This window comes from Gobio gobio (assembly GCF_949357685.1).
Source record: "Gobio gobio genome assembly, chromosome: 24".
NCBI classification, from domain to species: Eukaryota; Metazoa; Chordata; class Actinopteri; order Cypriniformes; family Gobionidae; genus Gobio; species Gobio gobio.
In genome coordinates, this window is record NC_137120.1 from 23,263,504 (window position 1) to 23,274,081 (window position 10,578).

Consider the following 10,578-nt stretch of genomic DNA (forward strand, 5'->3'; position numbering starts at 1 on the left):
AAAGTTGCATGGAGTCGATCAGTCTGTGGCACTGCTCAGGTGTTATGAGAGCCCAGGTTGCTCTGATAGTGGCCTTCAGCTCTTCTGCATTGTTGGGTCTGGCATATCGCATCTTCCTCTTCACAATACCAGGCGAGTTTGCTGGCCAATTAAGAACAGGGATACCATGGTCCTTAAACCAGGTACTGGTTGCTTTGGCACTGTGTGCAGGTGCTAAGTCCTGTTGGAAAATGAAATCTGCACCAGCTGCTCCCGACGAGCTGGATGGCGCCTTGCATGGCTGACATCGCCGTCGGTGTGTGAATGGGTGAATGTGAGGCAATGTGTAAAGCGCTTTGGATGGCCATTAGTCTGTTAAAAGCGCTATATAAATGCAGTCCATTTACCATTTGTGGTTATCTTGCAGCTTTAGTAATTACTTAATTGTTGTTTAACAGATGTTACTGTGAGACGTAAAGATGACCGACTGAATGAATGAATGAATGAATGAATGAATGAATGAATGAATGAAAAGAAAAGAGATTTGTGTGGATTTTTCTCTTCTTTTTTTGACTTGTGAACCCAGGCCCTTGACAAATTAAATTAAAAATTTAATAAATGTTTTATCTTTGTCTGTTTGCTAAATTGGTTTAATGTCACTCAACAGAAGGTTACTATAGTATAAAACATTTATAAACAATTATCTATTTTTTTTATTTTATCAACCATATATATTTGTCTCTATCAGGCAAAACATTGTTTTTAGGGTAACACTTTACAAGGTTTCATTTAACATTAATGTATGAATTAACTATGAGCAATACATTTGATACAGTATTTATTAATCTTTGTAAAAAAAATACAGCTGTACATGTTCAGAATAAATTATTTTAATGTGTATTGGTAGACGTTGAAATTAACGTTAGCAAACAATAATAATTTTTGATCATTAATTTTGATGGTTGATCAATTTTAAGATCGCGGTGACGTCGGTAGTCTGCGCCATGTGATGACGTCAGTAATCCGCGCCATGCAGAGGTTCCGAAGGTACTTTTTTTTTTTTTTATGTATTATTTACATCGAATGTTCTTAATACTATTAACGTTGTTTTTACGTTAAAAAATGAATTTTGTCTTATAGGATTATGTTTGATGTATTGCTTCCTTTTAATATGTAGGCCAATAGCTTTTTATTATTATTATTATTTTATAATTTCTTATGGTCTTATGGACAGGAACAAGCAGCTTTCGCGACCAATGAGAAACAGCTCGGCACGCCCATTACTTCAAGCTGCAGTTACCCATACTTGCTCAACGCTGCAAAACACACCATGTAAGAAAAGAAACTGCTGGTGCCGCTATCTGGCAATTGTGTGAAATACGCGCCAACACTCCAAAGAAGAAGAAGAAGAAGAGGTTGAACTTTTGTTTTCACATTTTTAATTGCCCAAAACTGAATGTATATTTTTGTTAACATCAGGGCAAACGACATTTAACAGATACGTCAGCCATGTTTGTAAGGTATGTAGGCTACAATTTTTGTGTTTCAAATAATGATCGCCTGTGTTTTGATCTTCAGATTGTACAGCAACGTTTGATAAGTTGAGTCAAAATTGAATATTTAATCAAATAAAAATTTCCTAACATATCTTTGTTGTATTGTATGACTACAGTAGTTGGTTAATAAGGTAAATTAAAAATTGAGGAGAAAAAAAAGATAACGGAACTGGACGTTACTTCCGCATATGGCAATGAACGATCGTGATCTTTTTAGAGACTAACGGAGCCCGGCACGTCACCTATAGGAGTACAAAAAAAAAACAATCCATGCCGACGGTTTTGCAATCCGTTCACTTAGTTTATAAACCGTGATCACGAATTCTTAAACTGTTCCCTCGGTTTTTTAATATTAGCAGAAGTGGTAAAACAACATGCACGACGAGCAGTCTCGTGGACGAAATATGTCATGTCAACGCATTCACGTCTGAAAAGATTAAGAAATGAGGACAATTTATATTAAACCAGTGAAGACAAAAAGGTATGGAAGCTTGTTTCCGCCACGGAATAATAATAATTAAAAAAAAAAAATTATTTCGACTCTTTACATTACAATTATGACTTTTTTCCCCTTAGAATTGGGAGATGGGTCAAAGACAAGACGTCAGCATTTTGATTTCTGCATCAAATTACATTTACAAAAGTAATTTTATATACATAAAAACATGTTAGATGCAAAGATAGTAAGCTGTCTACTTTAATATTTCAAGTAATTTTTATAAAATGTAAATGTATAAAATAAAATATCTACATATATGGGAAATAATGTTCCAAAATGTAAAATTGTCATTTGGCGTAATGGTCCGGGGTTTGATTTTGCCATTACATCTTTAAATAAACATATACAATACAATAAGTTAAAAAATATATTTGTTTTCTTGGCATTTTCAAATAAGTGTTGGCTGTGTTATGTTAAAAGGACTATGTATTATGTTTTTTTCTTTTTTTAAAAGTATTTAAATAACCAGGGGACCTTTGTCCTGAAAATGCAGTTCCTAAGAGGTCATAGAGTGCCGAAGTTATGACGTCACTTTGTAGGCCAACCCGGAAGTTAGCGGCGCATGGGTTCCCTCGATCGAAAAGCCATGCATTTTCCCCATAGACTTTTGGAAAATCGCACAAAATTAGATCTGTGTTCAACAAAGAGTTATGACCCTTACACGTTTTGTCTATCAAGATAATATATATAAGATAATCTTTACAAATGAATCCAAAATGTATACATTTTGAAGCTTAAATAAAGCCGTCAGATATAAAATGCTAACGGTAGGCTATAAACGGACTACAGCACACCATGGTCGCGGATCAACGTCATCATCAAGCTTCCTCAAACTTTATTTAAAAAACACACTCGCTCATTATGATCTGCGCTGTGTATGAACACTTATCCACATTTTCATGAGAAATATTGCCCATTCGTTTTTTCCAAAAATGTTAGAAACTAATTTTGTTTATGCGTGCCTCTCTGAGATTTATCTTTTGTTAATGTTTTTTCAGACAATATGATTATCACTGTGATAACATTAAATGACATGAAACACAACCCAGTCTCTCTTTGTTAAATGCAAGTTTATGTATGATCAATAATACAAAAGTATAAGTAAAATGTATAATAAGCTATACATTAAATAAAGCAAACAATTCAGTCAAACTTTCAAAGTCAGTGCTAGTCGGCTAACTTTCAACGGTAACGTACAGTTATAGCCTAAAAATAAACAAGTAATGAAACTTCACTTTGCCCTCAACCTAAACGATTTGCCAGGGAACAAATTATAGATCCATGAGAGCAAATATGGGCCGTTAAATCTCCACAAGACGAATTATAGCTGGAGACGCCACAGAGACATCAGAGCCAGCGGCAGACGGCAGAAGGACTGGCCGAGGAAAGTCTACTCTCGCCGGTTAAACAAGCGCGGACCGCCGCTGACCCACTGGAGCTCACAACTCGAAAACACCAGATAAAATGTTAAAATAGGCACTCTTCTTATAAATAAACCACAGATTTGAGCTTTAAACAACTACATTATCGACTGAAAAAGTCTTAAAACTACGTTTTGTCACACATTAACAGTAGATTTTAACACAAAAAGACGTGTAAACACAGCCCATGTCAGCCATTTCTCAACGAGACGAACATGTGAAGAGAGTAAACTCCAAAATGTTCAAGCATCCAACTTTGCGCGAATAGCGCGATTTATTCACGCCACATAAGTTCTTCATAAGGCTGAAACGCGGGCTAGTGAGAGATTGCCTGTTTGTCACAATGACGTCTAAAGTCCCCGCCAAAGGATGTAGTCCCTTTTAGCAACGTGTTAGCAACCACCGTTTTTAAGACACAATAAAGTTTTAAAAAATCACAAGCAGGTTTTAACTAATGGGTTTTATGTCAATATTTAGAGGCTTTGTTAACCACAGACCTTATTTCAGGCGATTTAGCAAAAACCCATTCAAAAAACCCATAGATTTAGGGCGAGGGAACCGGAAGGGCTAAAATGCTAACTCACTTCCGCGTTTTGGCCTACAACGTGACGTCATAACTTCGGCACTCTATTCAGACATCATTCAACAGTCTGTGACATCATCAAAAGGCACCCTGAAGACCATGGGCCCTATCTGGCACAATGTGTTTTTTGCCAGTTTCAGCCCGACAAAGTTATAATTTTCTACACGATCATGCTTAACATTATCTAATTTCGAAAATTAACTAATATCACCTTCCTAATATTGTGTTGGTCCTCCTTTTGCTGCCAAAACAGCCCTGACCCGTTGAGGCATGGACTCCACATGGCCCTGAAACTGTGCTAGCCTTCACAATTTGGCCCTTGTCAAACTCACTTAAATCCTTACGCTTGCCCATTTTTCCTGCTTCTAATACATCAACTTTGAGGACAAAGGCTGTGTTCGAAATCGCCCCCTATACCCTCATTCACTATTCCCTACATTAGTCCACTGATATAGTCGAGTTTGTACTTGATGTTTGCCAGCTCCAGTAATAATGAAAAGATTAATCTTGAACTCTGCCACGGAAACTATCATGTAACCTTAATCAAACAATTTAATAATAATTTTAAAAAGGATCATTTTTACCTGTATGCATGATATTGCGCTGGACCAGTGCGGTTCGGAAAGATAGATGGATGATTGATTCAGCTGTGGGCATTATTTGAGGGAACAGCCATTTAGTGGTGTCTGAAACCATAGTTGACATTATTAAGTGCACTCATTCAATCCCACAATGCACCACAATAACGAGTTTACAACCGATGTATGCGCGACGGCTAGAGAATACCCATAATGCACTGTGATAGTCGCGCCGTGCATTGAATGAATTCCCGCGTTTCGCCATGAGATGGCATCGACCCACACACTTTTTAAGACCAATGATATTGGACCCACTCACTTTTATCGTCTCTAATTGAGCACATCTGTTTACATACCCTGATAAACACTGATTTAACGCATTAGAAGCTTTATTTTCACTTTTCTAATATTTTCTTCATTTTGAAATATTCAAAATCTTGATGTTGATAAATATTATCACAATGCATAAATCTTAATGATTCTAAAGATAGATTTAGATATTCCTAGATATTCCTTTATGGATATCTAAACAATAAATTAAATAAATTGTATCACTTTTAATATTTATATTTTATTTCTTGATGACTGCAGTGGACAGAACTGAACCGGAGCTTTGGGGCAGATTTATCAATGGGATATATCTTGTTAAATTCACCATGAAATCAAAATTGACGATTTGGAAGAATTGGCCTGTGTCATTCACTATATGGAAGAAAATACTATCACAACTTCAATTTCATGTCGACTTAGGACATATGTGGGGTCTGATAGTAAGAGAGATGCATTTTAATTAAATCACAATGGATTGTCTCTGTAGTCATGCTCTCCTCTGGGCACAAATCTTTTTTTTAGTTTCCAATTAAAATAAAAATGTTGCTTTGGGTAGACATGAACCATTGCCTAAGTATGTCATATACAAATATTAATTTGTTTTAAATATTTATTTGTTTCTGCAGATACTCGGTCATTTATTTATTTCTGCATCTGATAGACAAAGGTTAGTGTTTATGGACCTCTGTTTACAATATGGTTAATTATGTAACTTTACATTCTGTGTTTTGTTTGCTTATTAAAGTTGTTACTCTTGTCACCAGTGTCTCTGCAGGACCCTGTGGAAATCAAAAGTGTTGTTGGAGGATCTGTCATCTTGCCGTGTTTGTATCAGGAAGGAGTGCTAAACCAAGATAAAAGGAATGTGTTTTGGAGATACAATAACAGCAAGAATGTTTTTGACATTGAAAAAGGTAATCCCTCTACAAAAGAGCAGCATGCCATCTTCAATGGTCGGGTAGAAAGTTTTCCCTCAGAGTATGCGAAAGGAAACTTCTCTCTCAAACTCTCGAAGCTGGAACTCAACGATGAAGGACAGTTCTTGTGTGATATCCTAGATGTGAAAAAGGAACACAAACTAATGCTGAGAGTCAGAGGTATGTGGAAACGGTCATTATTCGCATATATTTTTAGCTTGAACACTTCCATGTTAAAGCATTTTTGCATTTTTAGACAATTGGTGTGTCTCAACAGTAATATGTTTTCATGTTTGTTAATTACTTTTGTGTCTCACAACAGTGTCTACTACAGTGTCTACTACAGTGTCTACTACAGTGTCAACTACCGTGTCAACCCCAAGCTCTTCCATGAGAGCACAGGCTGAAGGGATTGTAACTTTCCTGCTCGCTGTTTTTATTTTGCACTGTCTCTGTGTAATTTGCTAGACTGCTGTATAGAGCTCCGGAGGTCACGTGACTTATTCTGTTTATGACGCCATTTTGGCAGGCAAGAACAGCCGGCGCCAGCATGAGTTTCAAGGCAACGGAGTTCACTGCGCACTTTAATTCAAAAGACATAGACTTATACATAGCAAAACTTAATAGATTAAACATAACAGATTCCTATAATGTGCCTCGGGTGCTTTTCACGTAAAGGAACGGATAGCTTTCCAGTCAGGACACCTGTTGCACCAGCTGTGCGCAAGTTATAACTAGCCTAGTTTTGACGTAAATGGGCACTAAATTACAACTTATGCACGCCTTAATATTTTTTGCGTTGCACCATTAAACTTAGTTGAAGCCTAAATCTATGTATAAACTAAATATTTACTGAAGCCTCCGATCAGGAGTAACATTAACAGATAGAATATCAGGCTGACTGAACTGCATCAATACGGTCTTGTTTTACATTACAAACTTCGGGTGCGTCTCAATCAGCTCCCTACTAGCTCCTGTAGTCTCTAGGCTCTGACGCAAAATGACGATATTTGCCTGCCGCTCGGGTCTGGCATTCATAACGGAGCGGTACGGAGCAAAGTGTGAGTTTCAACTTCTCAATTAATTCCTATGAAAGTTTAGCTTCCAAATGCGATCTGATAACGCGCAAGACTGGACACGGGCCGAGAATGACAGCTGCGCTTACCTCAGCTCTGCTCAGCTCTTCTCTCGTGAGGAATGAAATCTGACTCCTGCTGCGTCTGTGCTGTGACTTTCGTTCGGCTCACTCACACTTTGTTGAAAAGACACATTCAGTTTTTAATTGTAGTGTCTATTCTCTAACTGAACGAAATTATTTTATTACTATGAATATCAAAACGACATTGGGGGTGGTGCCGCGGTGGGCAAGTGATAACAATAGCCGTGGATTTGGGAGTGGCCTCGTAGGGCAGCGAAGCAAGTGCATTCTGGGAATTGTTGTCTTTCATCCACATGAGACAATACATTTTCTGTCTTTTCTCAGTCTAGAAGGACCATTTCTACTACATAAATGACACAGTTTAAATACACATTCATCTTCCCAGCGCTGAAGTGCCCCTTTTACTGAAATTCACAGCATTTCAACAACTTACTGTGATAAAATGATTTCCCATTTGCTTTCTCCCGCCAGTTCTGGCATCCTGGCGCACATCAGCTGTCCATCATGTTGAAATAGTAAGGTTTAAACAGTGCGGTTTTAAATTATTTTATAGATACCACTCCAGTGCAACAGCCGCTGTAGCGCCCCCCTGGTTGCCTGCCAAAATGGCGGAGTTTAGGCTGCGTGACGTCAACCTCCGGAGCTTTATTGCTAAAGTTTGCTGCATACTGTGCTTTTCTCTAATGTATTGTTTAGGGGTGCTCCGAATGATTGGCTACCAATCGCTATTGGCTGATAATCGCTTTGGGAAGTTTGATCTGCGGTCTCTATAAAGGCAGAAATCTCAGTTATTACAGCTCAGGCAACATATACTTACATGTTTATCACTTTTAGCAGTGGTTTATGTAGCTTCAAAGGGTTTCCTGTAAAATTACACCTAAATTTTGTATTTGGACCACTGTGTGGGTATGGGATGGTTTTCAATTTGGGTAGGCCAAATCCAGGCGGAAATTAGTAATTTATTGTTAATAAGTTACTTTGTGTAAAACAAATGCCAAAGTGATGCATATCTACAGAAAGTAGACATTCTAAGCTTTCAAATGGTACCACGTATGAGCTCCTCCACAGACAGTTTAAGAGGTTAACCCCCCGGAGCAATGGCTGACATGGATTGTTTTAAAATACGCAGAATAAGCTCAATTTGCTGGCTTTAGCTAGCTTGTAGTCTCAATATGTTTGTAAATATAGCTCAAATTGAGTAAAGAACACTTTTTACAACTGATCTCCTCACTTACTTTCTTCCAAGCAAGATCCTTTTTATTTCGGTTTTTATATGATTTTATACATGATTTTGTCCTCATTGTTGTCACTACTAGAGCAAGCTCCTGCTTAATACGGCGCTAATATCCGCCAAAGTTCAGATTTTTCGTCAAATGCCCGAAACGCTTAATTTGCGCCGTGTCATTTGTGTGAATGGCATCATTCACGCCAATCGCGCTGCAGAATGTGTCTATTTGCGTCTTTGCAATTTGCATTGACTTAACATGTAAATCACTCGCTTAACGCTTCATTTGCGTCTGGTGTGAACGCACCATTATTGTATTCGTCTTAAAGAAGAATGTAATATACTACACCTAGGATGGCTTGAGGGGGAGTAAATTATTGAATAATTTTTGGGTGAACTTTACCTTTTAAATGGTCAAATACACACAAGTGTATGTACAAAATTACCGTCTTGACAAATATACTTGTAAACACAGTTAGTTTTGTCTTAAGTGAAGTTAACTGTTGAGTTAAGTTTTGTAACAGTATATTGGATCCATGCAGCTCTTAAAGTCACAGCAGCCTAATAATCATGCTACAGTCTCAGATTTTTTTATGTCTTTTGTTGTTTGACCTTTTTACTGTTAGTTTTATTTTATTTATTTGTGCTATTGCTTGTAAATTGTTGATTTTATTACTGACTGTTTACTTTTACTTTGTGGCTTGTGTGCAAGCTGTTATGCAACAATTGCCCCATTGTAAAAACAGAAATGCACTGCATGATCAAACATTTAGGTGAGATATTTATATCTTGTTTTTTTTTTTACGGTCTAAAAATTTCCACCTCTCCCCCTTAAATAAAACAAAACCCCACAAGAGTCACACGAGGGGAATTCCCCACTTTTTCTAAAATGAAATTCAGGCCCTGAATGAATGTCTGTAAAAATCTTGATTGGAGCATCCCTATAAATAAATGTCATCAATGTCATAAAAAGAAGGCTTCAAATTGATCGGTACTGGTGATCGTATCCGCAGATACTGCTTCCTGTGATCGATGATCGGCTCTAAAAATCCTGATCGGAGCACCCTTAATATTGTTACAATCATTTGTACCTACCTTGCCTACCAGCAGTATAATTATAGCATTCAGATGTTTTATTATTGTTCATTTTAGGTTTAAACCACGTTTTAAGCAAGTATGGATACCACTAGCAGAACAGGTCATTCTTGCCTATGAGGAAAAACACACATGGGTCATATACAGCTTCAAGAAGCTGATAAATGATGTATGTTACTATGTTGGTAGCTGTCAAGCTTTGCAGGTTTCTTTTTTCTACATAAATATACCAGAAAATAGTCTTGTTAGCCTGTTTAACTTGAAAAAGAAAATGTATAAACACAAGTATTTTTATGGTAACTTGCTTGCTGCTTAATGAATAATTCCAAATTAAATGTATAGTTTTCATAAGTATACAGAATGAATCACATTCTTTTCTGGTTTGTAATGAGAGCTTAGCGCATACAGTATTTTTTGTCTCCACTGTATAATTTAAGCAGAGGTAATTAGTTAAAAGTATTGTTTTAACCATAATGGACAGTGTTTAATAAATTATCAGTTACCATTGTCAGAAGTGTACTCTTGATCTGGACATATAGAGGGATAGTTCACCCAAAAATGAAAATTGTGTCGTCATTTACTCACCCTCAAGTTGTTCCAAACCTGTATGAATTTCTTTCTTCATCAGCTTGGTGAGTAAATGACAACAGAATTTTCATTTTTGGGGGAACTATCTCTTAAGAGCTGTTCTTACACTCTTTCTTTCTTGTATCCCTATTTTCCAATGAATACTTACAGTGTTGTTGTTAAATATATACGATTGTAATAGAGTGCAATTGTGCTTTGAGCAACTACCAGTTTCTGGCTTGAAAATGTTCAGTTATGTTTTCTGTTACCGACCAAGAACTTGTCACCAACCCACAGGAATGGACGTCACAACATCACACACCAGTTAAGATATGTTGAAATACTCTGTAGCTGTCTGATGCATGTATTATTAAATCACAAAGTGAATAAAATAATGTCTTAAAGTTTTTCTTTACTACAATAAACAACAATCGCGTACACACAGTATATCCTTTTTACAAACTGCAAAAATCTAAGACCTATATCAAAAGTATTGTTTGATTAATATATCCTTGTAGAAGTTGCATCAATTTTAAAATGTATTTTTAGTTATGGAAGTTAAACAAATGCATTAATAATTCCTGAAAAATAAAAGTGTTCCTTAGATGTTATATAATTGAAAAGAATATATGTTTTACATGACTGGATCTCCTGGAATAAAAGACAGGA

At 36.7% G+C, this 10,578-nt stretch overlaps 1 protein-coding gene across 1 annotated transcript; it reads left to right on the plus strand.

Moving 5' to 3' along the window:
* Window positions 1-1,213: 1,213 nt before the first annotated feature.
* On the plus strand, window positions 1,214-10,350 carry LOC307120929 (uncharacterized protein). The gene is made up of 4 exons (XM_079808206.1): window positions 1,214-1,499; window positions 5,573-5,613; window positions 5,711-6,043; window positions 6,186-10,350. Exons 1-4 carry the CDS (start codon window positions 1,489-1,491, stop codon window positions 6,329-6,331), a joined length of 531 nt encoding a protein of 176 aa, XP_079664332.1. The 5' UTR covers window positions 1,214-1,488; the 3' UTR covers window positions 6,332-10,350.
* Window positions 10,351-10,578: the final 228 nt, after the last annotated feature.

Bases quoted from the DNA above. Each gene is read 5' to 3' on its own strand.
- LOC307120929 (XM_079808206.1), top strand. The intron at 5,614-5,710 runs GTTAGTGTTTAT...TCTTGTCACCAG, and splicing joins TCTGCATCTGATAGACAAAG to TGTCTCTGCAGGACCCTGTG. The intron at 6,044-6,185 runs GTATGTGGAAAC...GTCTCACAACAG, and splicing joins ACTAATGCTGAGAGTCAGAG to TGTCTACTACAGTGTCTACT.